At 42.2% G+C, this 18,558-nt stretch overlaps 1 protein-coding gene across 5 annotated transcripts in view; it reads left to right on the top strand.

Moving 5' to 3' along the window:
- Positions 1–16,593, top strand: part of EPB41L3 (erythrocyte membrane protein band 4.1 like 3) — an 85,469-nt gene extending 68,876 nt beyond the window's left edge. For 2 of the 5 annotated variants that reach the window (XM_024763915.1, XM_024763914.1), the window contains 6 exons: positions 11,417–11,800; positions 12,641–12,772; positions 13,263–13,361; positions 13,790–13,870; positions 14,144–14,260; positions 15,467–15,994. In XM_024763915.1, the coding sequence (XP_024619683.1) occupies positions 11,417–11,800; positions 12,641–12,772; positions 13,263–13,361; positions 13,790–13,870; positions 14,144–14,254 (807 nt within the window). In that variant the 3' untranslated portion in view covers positions 14,255–14,260; positions 15,467–15,994. Of the gene's footprint in view, positions 1–2,548; positions 2,741–10,684; positions 10,808–11,416; positions 11,801–12,640; positions 12,773–13,262; positions 13,362–13,789; positions 13,871–14,143; positions 14,261–15,466 lie in introns of all 5 variants that reach the window. The other 3 variants (XM_024763916.1, XM_024763912.1, XM_024763913.1) reach the window with 3 other exon arrangements.
- The last annotated feature ends 1,965 nt before the right edge of the window (positions 16,594–18,558 follow it).

Raw genomic sequence — 18,558 nt, 5'->3', positions numbered from 1 at the left:
AACAATATTTTCTAGTTGGGTATTTAGGAAGAACTAAAAATGTTATGGGTAGTATCTATACATCACTTCATTGAAAATACGTTCAGAAAAACATTTCAAAATGGAGTTTAATTGCCTCTTCCTTTGGAAATGCCAGAGTTCAGTTCAAAGTTTGGAAGTCATCATTTTTTAATTTAGAGATAATACTGTAAAACTATCATACTGGTTCTTTTAAGCAGTCACATATAAACTGATTACAGGGTAATCATTTTCTACACCAAATATAGCAATTGCATCTGAATTTTGTAAGAATTAGTTATATGTAACTACTGATACATTCAGTAAATTTCACTGTAATCCTAAGGTATGCTGTAAATGAAAAATATTTTAATACTACTACTTTAAATTTCTCTTAATTCGTCCCAGCCTCTCCTCCCCTCCCCCTCCCTGTGTCCACAAGTCCATTCTCTACGTCTCTATTCCTGCCCTGCCACTAGGTTCATCAGTACCATTTTTCTAGATTCCATCTGTATGTTTTAATATACGGTATTGGAGGGAGTAGCATTAACATATATACACTACCATGTGTAAAATAGGTAGCTAATGGGAAGCTGCTACATAGCACAGGGAGATCAGCTTTGTGCTTTGAGCTCTGTGACGACCTAGAGGGATGGGATGGGGCGGGGGGGGGAGGGAGGCTCAAGAGGGAGGGTATATATGTACACATATAGCTGATTCACTTTGTTCTACAGCAGAAGCTAACACAGCATTGTAAAGCAATTATACTCCAATAAAGATGTTAAAAACAAATGACTCAGCTGTGAGAAAATAAAATAGTATAAATTTCTCTAGCAGTTTTAAACTTTGTTATACAACATTTGAAGCATGCAAACGAAGACGTATAACATAGGTAGGTTGTGAAGCTTAAAAATAAAATGAAGGGCTATGAACCCACCACCTCTGTAGAATCAGCATGCCTCCAGCCCTCTAACGCTTCCTATAAACGCTCCCCCTTCTCTTTTTTTCCGGAGCCAGTGTAACAGCAGTGCAGGGTGGGGCGTGTGGGTTAGAGAGTCTGGTCCCCAATGAGACCCAGACAAAGTGATCCATTTGCTGAAGGCCATGTGCTCTGGAATCACCCACTTGTCACCCATAATTTCACTCTGGACCGCGTCTTATAGTTGATTTTTGTAGTTGATGGTGGTCTATTTAATTTCCTCACTTACCCCATCCGTATCAGCCCTCTCCTCTCCCAAATTTGTTTTTAAGTAGGTGGGTTCAAGAAATTCAAAGATCCAAGAAATTTTTTAATGTGGGAACCTCTGTGTTAAGTTCTTTGTGCCTCAGTTCTCTGGTCTACAAACTGGGGATCATAATAGCTAACCTCATAGGATTATTGTGAGGGCTCCTACACTCCAAGGGAGCTCTCATCATTGGATATTCATAGCCGTTTTTGTGAATTTTAATTTCGATGTTGGCTTCCCCCACTTCCTGAACCGTCGCTAAGGTCTTTTAAGGACAGCCTGCCAAGTCCTAGCTGTCCTCCCAAGTCCTCCCAAGCGCACGTGTGGGTTCATCGTGCTTGGAAGTGTCCAGGTTAAAATGTCAAACACCCAAGGGGCAAGGAATCTTTTGCCCCTGTCTTCTTATTAAGGCTCACAATTTGTGTGTGAGAACGTTGTGGTTTATATATAAGAAAGAAACGCCTTCTCACATAAGAGCAAACTAGCGCCCCCATGTAGCTGGCTTATGTAGAGCCATCCTTCCATCTTAGAGTCGATGGCATGGTAAGACTTTATTTCCCACTCTCTCTTGATGCTGGCAGTCGGACCAGGAGGAAGATGCAGAGCTCAAGGCACAGGTAGAAAATTCAAAATCAAACACAACAGCAGAAACCAGCGTGTGATACGTCATTGTCTGTGGTGTTCAGGTCTTGCAGCATGGTCCGTGGCGGTGACTGTGTGCTGGTGTGGTGTGGAGGATGGCACTTGTTCATGTGACTACCATGTCCCTTACCTTCCTTTCTTCTCCACTTTTTTCAGAATAGTCTGATTAAGCGAATAAAGGGTGAAAATGTGTATGTCAAACATAGTAATCTTATGTTAGAGGTTGGTATTGGTATATACCAGTGCATGCTTGTGTGTGTTGGTTTTCCTTTAGTGGCTCAACCTGTGGGCTCGTACCATGATGCATGAAGGGTGTGTTCTCACCTGTGAATACGTGCGGTTGACTTCTCAGCTTCCTCTGATTCCTTGCTCTCTCCTAGACGTAGATCCCCTTTCCTCCCTGTGTATTTATTTTAATTCTCTGGTTACATGTGAATTACACTCTTAACAGTTGACCTTTGAAACTTTTGATTTTTATGCTTGCGTGAACTAGATTTTGTTTTCCCTCGGAAATATCACATTTTCACCAGAGTGTTTGTGGTAGTGTCATGAGCCCTGCTCAGAATTCTTTTATTTTGACTACGAATGAGATAATGACCTAACTTTTAAAACGAGAGAGAGCACGCAGAAAGGAAAACAAACGTAAAATGTTGACTGTTGGATTCTTTATGTTCTGAATATAGGAGCTAGATAAAACCCAAGATGACCTGATGAAACATCAGACCAATATTAGTGAGCTGAAAAGAACCTTTTTAGAAACCTCCACAGACACTGCCATCACGAACGAATGGGAAAAGAGGCTTTCCACCTCCCCCGTGCGACTAGCCGCCCGGCAGGAGGAGGCACCCATGATCGAGCCGCTGGTACCTGAAGAGGTCGGTATTCAGGCTTTGGGTTGCACTTGTCTTCTGTTCACTAGCCTCGCTCCTCTGCAGGGTCTGCAGGGAAAGGATGTGGCAGGCTTCTGAGTAGAGAATCTCACCCCTTGTCTGTGTATAGCCAGTACAATGTTAGGTGGCCAAGGAGTGAGTAATCGCATCCCGTGGTGCTTTGGAACGAACAAGGAAACTCTGGTTCAGATCTGCTTATTCTAGATTCACAGCTGGGAGACATTGACCTACTGTATTACTGAACCAACAGTTTTTCTGAATGTACTTCCGCTACTTTAAGAAATGCCTTGAAAATTCATGACTGTTTCTCATCAATTGCAAGATGAGCATGCCTATTGAGATTGTCTAATGTTTGACTAAACAGTTATGAAGTTGATAACATTTCAGGGCATACTTTACTCTGGGACTACTACACCAGGTTTTTACGGGTATGCTCAGTTTTTTATTTCATTTTTATTTATAGCATATATATATATTTTTCAAAATTGGTTATTTTAACTGATTTATATATATAAACATATATATTATATTATGACTTATAATCAGTTTTTATTTGGTTTTTAATAGGGAAAGTAAAGGCCAGAATGTCTTTTTGAGTAAGTCTTCCATGTAGGAAATCGCTCTTTAAATGTACAGCAAGGTAGAGGATTCCGCTGGTGCTACTTCAAGGCTCCCATCATCGTGTGGGACCCACAGTGGCAGTGGTACTAATCTTACTGTCAGCTGTTACACATCATCTTACTTTATCTGTCTTTCAAAAGAAGTAGCTTTTTAAAACGGCATCTTTCTAGTATAATATTAACTTCTTTCTTCCCTTGAAAGCTGTTTATCTAAAGCGACCACAGTCATGATGTTCATGACAGTTCCAATCCCACTAAAAAAAAAACGACAAGGCATGTCACCATTTGAATCACTTTGTAAAGGGCCTTTTTATGCAGAATAAATGAAAAGTCCTGTGACCAGAGTATTCCTGTACCATTAAACATCGGTTCCGTTCAGATTGTTTTGAGTTTCAAGACACAAAAATTTCAGATTTTCCTGATTGATTTAAATATTGTAGTTCCTGCATTAGTCAGACTGCCACTTATGAGTTATGGTCAGATAAGTTTTACTGTAACTGGTCAAGTTTGGTTTACCCTATTTCTACGAGGGCTGGAAATAAGGAAGGACGTGCTGGCTCTGAAGATGGCAGATACTGGATTACGTTACAAAAACACAAAATAAATAGCCACTGAAAAAGTCAGGCCTCTCCTCCCCTGCTGTCACTCAGGGACACGCGAGGTAGCAGCCCTTTGAATGGAAGTTCTGGTAGTTGCTTGGAGAAGTTAAAGGTGGTGATAATAAACAAGGGACTGTCGAAGTGTAGGTCATTAGACTAGTAAAAGAAATTTTTTTCACTTATTAAACGCTCTAATTCTTAGAGAATAACGGTGATGACCCCAAAGAATGTTAATAACTTAAGAGGCGATGCTTTGAATACGCTGAACTTACCCTCGATGTGGATGCCTTATCCCTGTTGGTGCAGAGAGACTGCAGTAGAGCTAAGAAAGGATTGTTTTAAAAGGATTAAAGGATGGAGGAAAGATGTCCTCTGCAGAAGCACAAAGTGGTTTGGTTACGTAGACTGGAGACCAGCAGCTGGCTTAGTAACTGCTTTCAAGTGTCTGCTGAGTGGTGAGCAGAAGCTGTACCTTAGGACTCCACTGCCACCGGCAAGGGAGGAAATTGTTGGGAGACTTGCTAGATGTAAAGAAGAGCTTCTTAAAAACAAGGCTGGCTAATAACCCTGGTTATCAAAGGGGCTCTGAAAAAGCAGCTCCAAGGAGCTTCAAGTCCCAGAGGAAGAGAGGTCCCTTCTGGGAAGTCAGGGCTATGCGCGCTTCCCTCGCCTTGGGGCTCCCATCTGACCCTTCTCCCGGAGCCCTTGGTGACACCCAGTTTATCCTCCATTTGAGGGCCCTGGAGACAGCCCGGCAAGTTCTTATGCTCCAAATTCTTGTTCATTTCTATATGAAAACTTAATATTGGCTTTTGTTATTGGTTTTGTGAAAAGCACAAAAGATAATTTTATCCTCCCAGCCAGCTAGGCATACACAAAGCATATTTGTTTAAAAACACCTTAACGAAAGATTTTCATTTTAGAGGGCAGGTGTTTTTCTAAGTAAATTACTCATTTGATGTTATCCTTTTATTTAATATGACCCACTTTAAATTAATTAAACAATAATTGGCCAGTTTAGAAAGAGGTCCAATTATTTCTAAAAGAAAATATGTAACTTAATTTTTTAAAGTGACTTCTCAAAGTAATATTGCTTGTGTCAGAAGGGTAAAGAAACTGATTCAGTGACGCCACACTTAGTTGGATTTTGGGGGGAATCTCAGTGATACAATGTTGTTTTGAAAAAAATGTGATGACTCCTGATTTTTTTTTTTTTTTTAAAGAAGATGTTGGGGGTAGGAGTTTATTCATTAATTTATTTATTTTTGCTGTGTTGCGTCTTCGTTTCTGTGCGAGGGCTTTCTCTAGTTGTGGCAAGCAGGGGCCACTCCAAATCACAGTGCGCGGGCCTCTCACTGTCACGGCCTAAAAAAAAAAAAAATTGCTCAAGGCACACCTTCCCAGGTAAGGTGAACGGGCAACAGCCTGTTTAGTGCCACATTTTTGCTTTTTTGTGTTTTTTGTTGGTGATTTTGCTATTTGAAACGACCCCCAGGCATAGTGCAGAAGTGCTGTCTAGTGTTCCCAAGTACAAGAAGGCTGAGATGTGCCTTATAGGAAAATATGTGTGTCAGATACGCTTTGTTCAGGATAAGTTATGGTGCTGCTGGCTGTGAGTTTGATGTTAATGGATCAATAATAGATATTAAATAAGGGGTCTTTAAACAGAAACACACATAAAACAAGGTTATGCATTGATCAGTTGACGAAAATTTCATGACCAGAAGCTCCCAGGAACCTGACCCTGTCTTTCCCCTAGGAGCTATGGTTCAGTACTCAGTAATTCAGTGTTCACAGCAACTTTATAGAACGCAACTGCCATGAATAACTAGAATCAACTCTCTCTATGCATTTTTCTGCTTTCTTGTCCAGCTTTACTTTTGCTATTCAGGTCTTGGATGGGCCTTAAATTGGGCAAAATATGCATTCACTATGGATCATCTATTCATGGATAGAGAGAATTATCTCCATTCTGTGAATCTGACTTCTGTGACTTTCCATTCAGACCCTGGGGTGCAACTCTAGATGCGTATTACAGTCACCTGCAAGGTTTTTAAAATACCGATGCCTGGGTTCTACATCAGAATCTGATTTAATTAGTCAGAGGTGCACCCCACACATTACTCTTATTTAAAAGCTCTCCACATAATTCTAATTCAGAGCCCAATTTGAGAACCCCTGGCCCGAGCAGAAATGAAAGTCACAGCTCCATAGAGACCCTTAATCATCTGAGCAAGTAACACCTCTGTGAATTTTGCATGCCACTGTAGGGCCTTGTGTCCCAATTATGACACAGGCATGAACGTTTAAGGAACTAAATGAAATAGTCAGGGTGTGCCTCTGACTCTGTCTTAACCCCTAGTAAATGTTTCGATTATCAGCTTTTCTTTATCAGTACCTCTTAACTTTAGCAGAACTCACTGGATTGGGGTTGACAGTATACAGGATTTAATGATAACATCTATCCCCTTATGTTACCCTTTTCCGTTATTATGGGACATGCACAGCTCTGGATGCAGACAGTGTGGACATTTTTACTTACAGACACAGACGTTTTTAAAATTAGTTGATGTCAGATAACAGGATATGCTGAAAACCACTGCTGTTGTTTTTTTTAAGCTCTCATTGTAGGAAAATATGTAGTTCAGTGATTATAATTAGAGGCCTAGCCGTGGTATTCTGAAAAGTGTCTATAATTTTGACTTCCTGTTTCTTATTTCTGTTTGAAAAAGAGGCTATGATTGAAAGTTTAAAAAATAAATCCACATTGAACGATTCCACATGGTACATTTTGTCTCTTGCAATATCTTTCTCCAAAATGGGACAGGACAGGGATTTTTTTTTTTCCCCCTTTGAAATGTCTTATTTGTTCCTCATTTAAAAGGAGCATATGAGGACGATGCTATCAAAATCTGTCAGCAGGTCATTCCAGATAACATTCCAGATGCTCCTCTACAACCTCTTGCAGGCAAACGATTAAATATAGCACTGATAGCTTTGTAGATACATACCTAGGAATTTTAAACACCTCTCATAAAAGTATACTGCTTATCATCAACAAGAGGGTTTATTTTCAAAGTTCCATTCGTCTAGAAACTTTGAACTTTTATTATTTTTAGATGACTTTACCAAAGTATCCTTTTGTTCACTATTCTATGCGGTCGTGTGCTGTACACAGAGACAGGCTCGGTAGCTAACGTATTGCCCCTTGAATTATGCCTATTTGATACTAAAGGAAGCAATAAAAAGATGAAAGGAAAAAAACTGTTCTAACATAACATACTTAATGTCCTTTTAAATTTTATATGTTAAAGACAAGTATGACTTCAAATACTTAATTCTTCACCAAGATATTCTGAAGTTGACTTTTCAGGATTATTTGCCATGTTATAAAAGTTCAAATAAAGCTATAACCTTATGTTTATTTGTGGAATAAAGACATCAATCTAGGCATAACTGGGTTTTTCAGATTAGTAGCGAATGCAGTGACCCACGTGTATTTCCTTTCTCTGTGTCAGGCGGCACTTCAGTAGGGAATATGATCAAGAATTTGTCGGACATGGAAGTGAGAATTTATTCCTAACTTAATTTTTTTTTAATCTTAACATTTTCATTTTAATACTCACTTTTACAGTATTGCAGATCACTGACATATGAACACTACTGAAATGCCAGAAAGCTCTTTATGCCACTCTTGCATATTCTGTGTTTGTAGAAATGAGAAATGTTTGAATCCTAAGAACACCGGAGATTCAAAACATAGTCTGTTACTCTTTGGAAATAATTGTTAAATGTTGAGATGGCTTCAGACCATTTTCCAAATTAATAGGCACTAATTTACTTCTTCAGAAAAAAAAAAAAATGAATGAGTATTATATGTGTAGCACAAGAAAAGAACTCTCTTCCTAACTTGCCTTTTTGGAAACTGTCTGCTTCCTCTTCTCCAACCCAACCCCCTTTATTCAAACAGACCAAAGAAGAAAGAGAGATTTCTGAAAAGGTTCTATTTTTGCAGCAAGGAAGCTCTCCATTCTTTGAGTCTCAGGTAAAAAACAAACATTAAGGAATTTTCCAGAAGGAAATTGCTCTTCAGATTTCAGTGTCATTAAAATGTCTGTAGTTTTTCCTTTCTTTTTAAAATTTACCTTGTTTGCCACTAAGGTAGGTATATCATTTTTGCTTAGATTCTGGGGAGGGAAGTAGGGAATTTTGTTACTAATTTAGTTATCCGTTAGCTATCATTTCTTTGTGGCTTTTGCTCCTAGGTGATTATATCTGTGTGTGGTCATTGAAACATTATGATTATACTTCGTAATGATATTACTGGACCTTTTAGTACCTCTTTCACCCATAGAGTGATGCTAATTTAGATGACCTTGACTGATTTTGAAAGTTCTGAACTTTTATTGGTTTTCCCACTAGCCAAGTGTGATAAAGAGAATTCAGGAAGGAGGCTCTGTGGTTACCTCTCGTCAAATCATTTTCCAGAAAACTGTCCCATCCACCCTAGAGGTTATTTTTCAATTCATTTTGTTTAATCCGGCACCAGCCTATAGATGGATCTGTAATCCTTTTTCTTAAGGCCCACCTGTTTCTAGATTCAGGCTAGGATAAATACGAAAGTAGCAAACGTCCAAGTTTAAAATGTAAACCAAGGTGCTCCCTTGCTCCTGGCTTGGTTTCTCTTCCCTCTGTAACCTGTTAGACTAGTTACCTCCTAACAACGTCCTGGTAGGCTCCCCAAATACAGAAGTTTCATAACTTGCATTTCGTCTGCCTTATTGGAACTAACACTAAGGAAACTGCCAAAGAAACTCCTGAGACGATGAACTTCGGTTGTAACTAAAATCGGAACAGGGTACAGACCACTGTGACCTATTTCTAAGAGGCTCCGACAGTGTCCTAACAGTGGGAAATAGTTCATTACAATGCCTGAAACACAGGTGCACTGAATACTTATTGGATAATAAGTGCTAGAGTGGATTCCGTCTCCCATATAAGGAAGTATAATTCACAAACATGGAAAATGGTTTTCACAGAAATTTGTGGAAATGCTGGCACGTTCTTTGTGAGAACAACAGATATGAAGTACAGTGTTCTGTTTCACATGGAAAACTGTCTTTTCTATGTCCACATAAGTAAAGCTAAATAACTTGTACAACAGCTTCAAAAATGTTGTTTAATCTTGACATACAAAATGATCAGACATTTAGCATAAGATCAAATATAGTCTTTGCAAAATTTACCACCAAAGTATTTCAAGAAATCTGAAATTGCGAGTGTACACGCAGACCGTATTCCAAGTTGCAGGTTAGAGTTAATAAATTTCAGATGGGAAGAGATTGCAGCCATAATCAATAAAAATAACCCCAGCCCTGTGCAGTCACCTCCCAGGCCTGAGTGTAGCTCTCACCCTGATTGCCTTAAAGGATTCTTATTTTAGAAATGAGATACCATCAGAACTTCTAATTTAGCTTTTATATTCCAAATATAGGGCACAGAGGACTGGGTTATTGTAGACAAAATACCCACTGAGGTAGTTGATGGTGATTCGAAAAAGATTGTGACGTACAAGGTGGTGACCGTGAGCGCTAGAACTGATGACATCCCCGCCGACTCGTTAGGATCTAGCGCCACTGAAGTGCAGAGCTTTGAAGACTTGGCCCGAGAAATGCACTTGAAGGAAGAGAACAAGCAGAAAATATACACACTCGGAAAGTCCTACGATACCGTGTCTGGAAAAATTGTCACTATGACAGGAAAAGTCAAAGAAGGGGAGAGGGTGGTGTCCCCCTCCCCTCTTGAGCCAGGGCTGGCCGAGCCCATGAAGACCACCTGTGTCCTGGCAGAGTTTGAGGTCCTGGGAGTCCTCACCGAGGACAGGACCAGGAGGGGGCCTGAGGTCCACACTCCAAAGCGGAGGCCGTCGGAGTCGCTGGCCCCCATCAGGGAAGCCGAGTCCCGGCTGCAGAGCCCCGAGGGTGATGCTCTTGAGGAAAGCCACGTGCCCGGGAGGGATGCCAGTCTGGAGGGCGAGCGGCTGGGCAGAGCGGAGCCCGAGGCCGAGGCCGAGACCTTGAAGGTGGGGCCCTTCAGTCCCCGCAGGAAGAGCCTGTCCAAGTGGAGATACTCCCAGGAACCGGCCATCACCGTCGCCACCACCCAATACGTTGTCACAGAGTCGGCCACGTCCCAAGTCGTGGTAACCGGTGCTGCCTTTGGGCCGCCGTTTCCGATTCCAGCATGACGTTTGCCAAGGCAGCCCTTCCACCCCGAGCCTTTCCATTTCTCTTGCTGTTTGGCTTATGTTGAGAGCCGCCAACCCAAGCTTTTTTGTTGTTTTCATGGTTGAGTCACTACCGCGGTCTGACGTGAGCATTGAGATACCTGCCGTTTTATTTCCAGCTCTTGTCCCCGAGGTGGGGTGGTGCTGCCGGGGCTTGAGGTGCCGGTGCCGGGTGAAAGGATCCGCTTCACCCAGCACCGCCCTAACCTCAGGAACTCTCTCCGCTTTACCAAACCAGAGCCCCTGCTCACCCCGATTTGCTGTTGATTTCCCATCCCTATGTGTTTCCAAATCTGTCTGTAGATCCCTCCATCCCTCGCCCTGGGTCCCGCGCCTACAGTTCTGTCTAACCAGCTGTGAATGAGTACCTGCCCTCCTGTGTCCCGACCTCTGTGCTTGACTCTCCATTTCTCTGTTCACTCAGACTAAACAGTCTTCTGGAGAAAAGCTCATGGATGGCTCTGAAATCTTCAGCTTATTAGAGTCTGCGAGAAAGCCGACAGAATTCATAGGAGGGGTTACTTCCACTTCTCAAAGCTGGGTGCAGGTGGCCATCTGTTTCCATCCTCGGTGTCTCTGTCTCTGCCTCTTTGCCTTTTCTTTGTGCCTTTTCGGGGTGTGTGTGTGTTGCATCCAAGTGGCTTTGCTTTAAACACCTGAGAGGGGTCTTCACTTACACCCCTCTGTGCCTGTCCCACGTTTGCATCACATGTCTTTAGTTCCATTACAAGAACGTACTTCAGATGTTCAGAAAGCAATCGTGCTGAGACGTTTTAACAGCATTTAATTTCTTAAAGCATTTTATGTCACCTGTTAGGTGTAAGGAAGCAGCCAAAACCAATATGCATGTGCTCCAATGCTTTCATTTTGTTTTGGTTTTTTAATTGCATTTTATACCGCACTCTTGTTTCTTTTGCAACATCCGAAGAAGCAGCACAGGTTCGAGGCTATGTGTCAGGCAGAGGGCAGGCATCAAAGACTCTGGTGGGGGGAATGAAAGCTAATTTATATTTTCTCTAAGCGTTGCTGGTTATAAGCACTGGTACTGGCTTTAGGTACCCTGGTGAGTGGCTGCTTTTGTTGTTTTTTTTTTTTTGCTTTCTGACCTTTGCTTTGTGGAAAGTCACACTGACACCACAATTTTTTTTCCATGCAGAAAATGGAAACCAAGACGGAGTCTGGGAAAATAGAGAGGGAAACAACCCAGCACCCCCAGCCACTTAGCACCCAGAAGGTTGTGCAGGAAACGGCATTGGTGGAGGAAAGACATGTGATGAATGTGCATGCGAGTGGGGATGCTTCTTACGCAGCTGGAGATGACATGGACGCTGTGACCCGGGCAGCATCTGCTGACGTATCTGACGTGAAAGGGAAGGAGGTCTCTGCTCTGACTGAGGGAGCGAAGGAGGAAAAAGGGGAGGTGGCCGACAAAGCTGTCCTCGAACAGGGAGAGATGGCAGCTGCTTCCCAAGAGCCAGAGGAGGAGCAGAGTGCAGCCATCCACGTTCCTGAAGCTTCGGAACAAAAACCTCATTTTGAGGTAACTAGCGGCTAATGTTAACTTTTAGTGCTGAAGTAAGTCCCTGAAATTTAGTTAAGCATAAAGGCAGGGCTAGGTTTAATTTTCTTCCTTTTCCAAGAGCAGTTTGTTTGTCCTCTTGTTGCCTTCTTGCATGGCAATTATGGGGTCTCCATGCTGGTCTGGGGTCCCATGCAAACATATATAATGATTATTCACTACCTAAAGTTCCAGGAAATGGTTTCCACTCTCTTTGCAATTACCGTAACTGGCAATAAACCGTAACTGGCAATAAACTGGCAATAATACCGTAACTGGCAATAAACCTGGGAGATGCATAGCCTGCCAAGATATTAGAAAACTTGATAAATTTATTTCTGATCGGTGTACTTATCCAAAAGGACCAAAACCAGGCTTGCCCAGGCACCAAGTGCTAGAATTTATTCTTTATTCTCTTTTATTGAAATTCCTGAAGTACGTGGGGGCGGGGTGAGGGGTGGTGGTTCAATGTCTTATTACTTGTTCCTTCTGTCTAAGAAGTTTTTCAATAAAAGGCTAATTTATGATTTTTTAATCTATTAAAATTAGTTTATGAGATAGAGGAGAGGGAATGTAAAAAAGTGGGTTTTTTCAATTTCCTTCGAAATATTTTCTTGTACCTGGAACATTCCATATGAATTCTGGGAGACTGACATGTATCTGTTGTGTGCCTCATTCCCCAACTGCCCCCCATGTAAAATGTAAACATTTATTTCATACCAACCTGTGCTTAATCTATATCCACCAAGAGGGGAGGGAAAAAAACAAAGGTGTGTGTTTGCAAAATTTAATAGCCACTCTGCCTGCTTCCCATTGGTATAGTCATCTACTGTGAAGACAGAAACCATCAGCTTTGGCAGTGTTTCACCAGGAGGAGTAAAGCTAGAAATTTCTACCAAGGAAGTGCCTGTAGTTCACACAGAAACAAAAACCATAACATATGAATCATCACAGGTAAGACAGTCTATGAAGGCCAGAGCCCTGGCACCTGTTTTACCCCATGAATGGCTTCATGCATTTAAGTGTCACTACATGATATTTAATTTGTGAGACTCAGAGGACCCAACTGTCTCTATCAAGAATGGTGCAGTAATTGTAATTTTATTACCGATCAAGGAAGAGCAGGTGACTTAAGCAGGTCTTCACATAACTTGAAATGTAGAAAGAGGCTCAGAAATCTTATCTCCCTAGCCATCGGTAAGGAAGAACACTACTAGCTCAACCAGCCCCTGCTCACATTTCTGAAGTCCCAACTTTTTAATGAGGGTTAACAATGGCCAAGTTTGATTCAGTCCATAGTCTGTGGCAGCTCCCAGATGCTGATGGAACAGCACAGCGATTGTGCAGATAATTAACGCATCGTCACGCCCTAAACCGAGATAGCAGACGTCTGGAGAGGTAACATCAATATTCAAGTGTGGCGTCTCCCCCTTTGCTTGCTTAGGTTGATCTTGGTGCTGATTTGGAGCCAGGTGTGCTCATGAGCGCACAGACGATCACATCTGAAACCACTAGCACCACGACCACCACCCACATCACCAAAGTAAGTGGAGTGGGAACGGATGCAGGAAGGTATCCGTTCAGAGCTTCTGGGTTGGGCCGCACCAGCAGATAGGTGAATACCAGGATGCCAGGCAGCTGCACTGGAGCTCTCACGGCTGCTGTACTTGTGGTGCATCTGTCCTCACATGCCAGGTTCCGTTTAAGAATATGCATTCTGATGCCCTTTGCATAACCCTTAACTCCAGTGCACAGCATATGGTAGATGTCCCAGAAACACCAGCCAGCCAAAACCCGAAGGACTCTATTCTGGCTTCACTTCTGAAATGAACCGTTGTGAATAACTGCCATAGGATTCTGTTTCAATTCTTAAAGAATGAATGATGCAGCTTAAAGCTGTGTCAGCATTTTCCGCCGTTTCCCCCGGTCAACAGTGACGGTAAATTCATAATGCTTATGTGTTGCTTTCAGACTGTGAAAGGAGGCATTTCAGAGACGAGAATCGAGAAGCGAATCGTCATCACGGGAGACGCGGACATCGACCATGACCAGGTAGCGTGTGAGAGAGGGTAGATACCCCTGCAGGGAGACGGAGAAACACTAGCTGGTCGTACTCTTCCCAGAGCTGTCCTTCTAGTCCAGCCTGTAGTCTAAACAGTTTTCTGAATTAACTTTGCAGTATGCAGCGTATGACGCCCTTTGCAGTCATTGTATCCCATCTGTAAATTGTGTATATAGATCTTGCTCACGAGTCTCCACCTGGCTCTGATCTTGCACGTCCCGCCTCCTTTTTGTCTTTGCCTTTCTGTGATTTCCTGGGGATAGGCACTGGCTCAGGCAATTAAAGAGGCCAAAGAGCAGCACCCTGACATGTCAGTGACCAAAGTAGTGGTCCATAAAGAGACCGAGATCACCCCTGAAGATGGAGAGGATTGAGCCCAGGTAAGAGGTGGCGCTGGTTCTCTAGGCTTGGCCTCGGCTGGCATGTGGCCCAGGGCTTCCCTCTCTCCCTCCCCCTGCCTCTTCCCTCTCCTTTTTCTCTCACTGGCGTTTGCAGGGCTCTGGGTATCAAGAGGATGGAAAATTGGTTTGCGGCTGCTGCTTTGTTTCATATTTGGAGGCTCCATACTGTGGACTTTTTACCTCCCCTGCCAGTTAGAGGATAAAGAGAAAGCAGAGTCCGCTTGCCTGGTCCTGCGCATGTCCCCTCTTAATGCATGCTCTGTGCTCCTCCCATTATCCACATTTGAAAGGTCGGATCTGGTTTCACTTGCCATGTAGCCTAATCAGAGCTAAGATGGTTTTGTTCTGAGAGGTGCAATCTGTGTGTTCCAAATACTAGGGAAATAAAATATAGCCTGTTCTCCTTCCGTTGGCTGCATTATCCCATTGTAAGTAAGCTTTCTCTTCCACCGTGTTTGGTGCTAGCCTGTTTATGTTTTTGTTTTTGCTTTGTTTTACAATTTGAGACCAGAGCACTCACTCTCATTGTGGATGTCATCTATTTCCTGTATTCTTTGGGATGATTTTTTTCCCCGAGTGTAGTATCGTGTCTCAGGAGGAAGCAAAAATGCAGTCTTGTGGTCCTGCTTTCCTCCAGAAAGCGCGTGCCTTTCCAGCCACTGTTTGGCCGACGTCACGAGCAGACAGCATCTTCTGTGTGTGCACAGACTTGTCATGCATACTAACCCGCCCCTCGAGAACTCGAGGGGCCCTGAGCATCCCTGGAAGGCTTTGAATGCTGAATGCAGCTCCTTGGTTATGTGAGAAGAGTCTCTTAAATGCTTTACATGTAGAAATGAGATAAGTACGTTCTCTAACGTCGGTTAATGTTGATTGATGAGTGGCTTCTCTCAAAGGGAAAAAATATAAACATCACTCATTATATTCAAATTAAGAAGGTAATTTGGAAGATAGAAAGCAAAAAAAAAAAAAACCAAAAGAAGGTTCTCTTCAGCGAGTTGAGCCACTTGGGTGACGATGTGGTTATTTCAGAGAAAGCCTGTCAGTGGCGTACACTGGTATTTTACAGTATCTTGTCAAAAAGAGCATTTCATAATCGTACAAGATACTTCTCCCATGACCTCGATCTGAGGGAAACTCTCAGGCGTTTTCAGACGAGTAACTGATCAAATCTCTCTTCTGCAGGAATAACCTAGGCTGCACCTGAAGCCAGTCATGCAAACCATTAGAAAACCCAGAGTCTATGTGGAGTTTCCTCTTCTAACCCACTGATTTGCATCTGCCCATGGACAATTTCAATCCAGAAGAACTGACCTTGACCATTTAATAAAGACACTGGCAGAGACCTTCCCATAATAAAGCAATCTGAGTCAGCCTCACTAAACTGACATTGCATGAAGCAACGATACAATTACAAAACAAGCAGCATTTTTACGTTTCACACAGTGTCTGAGTTCTCAGCTACACCTGCACGTTCATAACCAACAATAGAAACCGTGATCTCATGTAACACGTAAAACAATCCATGCCTTTCATAGCTGATGATTATTAAAGTCTAAACAAAATTGCAGTTTCTTAGGTGACAGATCTTTTGTTTACGGATCAACAAAGATTACCCTAAACTGCTAGAAGCTGTCTAGTCCCGTGTGTCAGGTTTTTCCCAGATTAGATGTGCCAATAACCGAGTTTATTCATTAAATAACTTGAATCTTGTACTTGTTTCCTCTGGTTTATTACTCTCACCTGTCAGCAGTAACGACTCTCCAATCCTCTGGAAATATTTAGCGCTCACAATCCTGCTTTGTGTCATCTAATTTAACCGTTAGAAAGTAGTACTGACTTTAGCGTATCAATGTGATTTCTTCCCCGTTGTCCACTTTGGTCTGCGTTCAGTCTGGAAAGCCTCCCAGAGTTCCCTAACAAGTCCTAAATATGTAAATTGTCATTATTTTGGAAAGAAGACCTGTATTTTTGTTAGTTCACCGTATGATGAAATTTCACTCCGGGAAAACCCGTTGGGCTCCTGTTGCTTTGTTCTCTTCATTTCTTCGTCCTTGTATTTTTTTTAATGGATTTTTCTTCTTTTACTTGAAAAAAAAGTGTTTTATTTCCAAATCTGGTCCATATTTGCAGTCTAGTTCAGAGCCAAGCCTTAAACTGTACAGAATTTCCACTGTAATAAAACTATTTAGTGTTTAGTTATAAATAGCCTTCAAAAAGTTATATTCTCCATTTCACTGTCAACCACGTCGCACAGCCATGGTGAATGTATGTTTCCGCATAGCAAAATAAAACTGGTAAATGCATTTAAACCTCTTATTCTCTAAGTGTACTACTTTCAGGATTGTACGTGTTTGGCCCAGAGCTAACATTTGCATGACATCAAAGGCCTCATTCATCTTCAGGGTAGAGAAAGCCTGTCTTTTTCCAGGATAAAAAGTGTAGACAGATGGGGAACAAAATACGTGTAGATATATGGTTGGTTGCCTGTGCAGGCCTTGAAAAGTACAGCTAGTATCACAGAATCTCATTTTCAAAGTTTTCGTTTTTCTGTTAGAAGAGAGGCTGTGCTCTAATCCCAGTGTTTCTGGGGGTTTTTAATTACCAGAGAGACACCTCTGCCTCACATCCTCTCCAGAGACGAGCAGGTTAGCAGCTGGGTCTGCAGGGCGCTGAGTGTTCCTGCAGCTCATTGACATCCAGCTGCTCGCATGCCGGGGACTAAGAATCAGCCTTTCTGTTACCAACCGCCCACCTAACGCCTAAGTGCAGTCGCTGGCATTTCTTACCTCACTTCTGGACTTTTGAAAATCTCTAAAAAAAATGTTTTATTCTTCCTCAGAAAATTACTAGATTTGACCACAGAGCTGAGTTTTACTGAGGGGAGTCAGTCTTATCGTTTATCTCTGAAGGAGTTCTCAGTTTGTCCTTACTGTCAGCACCAAGTATTCATTTTAGGAACTGAAGCATCATTTTCATTGTGTTTAAAGCCAATCCAAAGAAACGTGTTGAGAAAAATTAACACTTTTTTGATATGAAAATTAACCCTTTATTGATATGCCTGCATCTGATATGCTTACTTTGTGTCCAAAGAGTTCACTCTTTTATTTTTCTACAATTTTTATTGAGGTATAATTGACGTATATTATTTTCTGGGTACAACATAATGATTTGATATTGTGTATATATTCTGAAATGATCACCACAATAAAGCTGGGTACCACGGTCACCATACATAGTCACAGTTTTTTTTCTTGTGATGAGAACTTCTAAGGTTTACTCTCAGCAAGTTTTAAATATATAATACTATATATTTATTTCCATTATTAATTATAGCCACCATGCTGTCCATGTTTGCCGTGTTTACCAAACCTAGTGTTTTCAGGTTTCTCTGTCCTCAGCAGTGAGGGCTCATTCTTTCTTGGGTTTTTTTTTTAACAATTTTTTTTAAATTTATTTATTTTTGGCTGCATTGGCTCTTTGTTGCCACGCGCGGGCTTTCTCTAGTTGTGACGAGCAGGGGCTACTCTTCGTTGTGGTGTGCAGGCTTCTCATTGCGGTGGCTTCTCTTGTTGCGGAGCACGGGCTCTAGGCATGTGAGCTTCAGTAGTTGTGGCATGTGGGCTCAGTATTTGTGGCTCACGGGCTCTAGAGCACAGACTCAGTAGTTGTGGCGCACGGGCTTAGTTGCTCCGCGGCATGTGAGATCTTCCTGGACCAGGGCTGAAACCCGTGTCCCTTGCATTGGCAGGTGGATTCTTAACCACTGTGCCACCAGGGAAGTCCCATTCATTTTTATAAAATTCTACATTATCAAGGGAGTTACACATTTTCAGCTTTCTTTTCCTTCTATTATGCGCCTCAGAATTTTTCCAAACCACTCCCACATACTTGGGTGTTTGTGACAGCAGTGCCGTGTTTCTAGAACCAAAATCTGTATCTTCTTTTCACTGCTTTAATAACAAATTAACAGCACAAAACAGCATGCATATATTATCTCACAGTTTCTGTGGGTCAGGAGTCCAGGCATGGTTTTACTGGGTCCTCTCCATAAGGCTACCATCAAGGTGTCAGCTGGGCCTGGGGTATCATCTGGAGGCTTGACTGGGGAAGAATCCACTTCTTTTTTTTTTTTTTTTTAATTTATTTTTGGCCGCGTTGGGTGTTCGTTGCTGTGCGTGGGCTTTAGTTACAGAGAACAGGGGCTACTCTTCATTGCGATGCACAGGCTTATTGCGGTGGGTTCTCGTTGCAGAGCACAGGCTCTAGGCGCACAG

This window comes from Neophocaena asiaeorientalis, unplaced genomic scaffold (genome assembly GCF_003031525.2).
Source record: "Neophocaena asiaeorientalis asiaeorientalis breed wild unplaced genomic scaffold, Neophocaena_asiaeorientalis_V1.1 scaffold110, whole genome shotgun sequence".
Lineage (NCBI taxonomy): Eukaryota > Metazoa > Chordata > Mammalia > Artiodactyla > Phocoenidae > Neophocaena > Neophocaena asiaeorientalis.
Note: the sequence above shows the minus strand (reverse complement) of the source record. Positions and strands in the feature narration are given on the sequence as shown.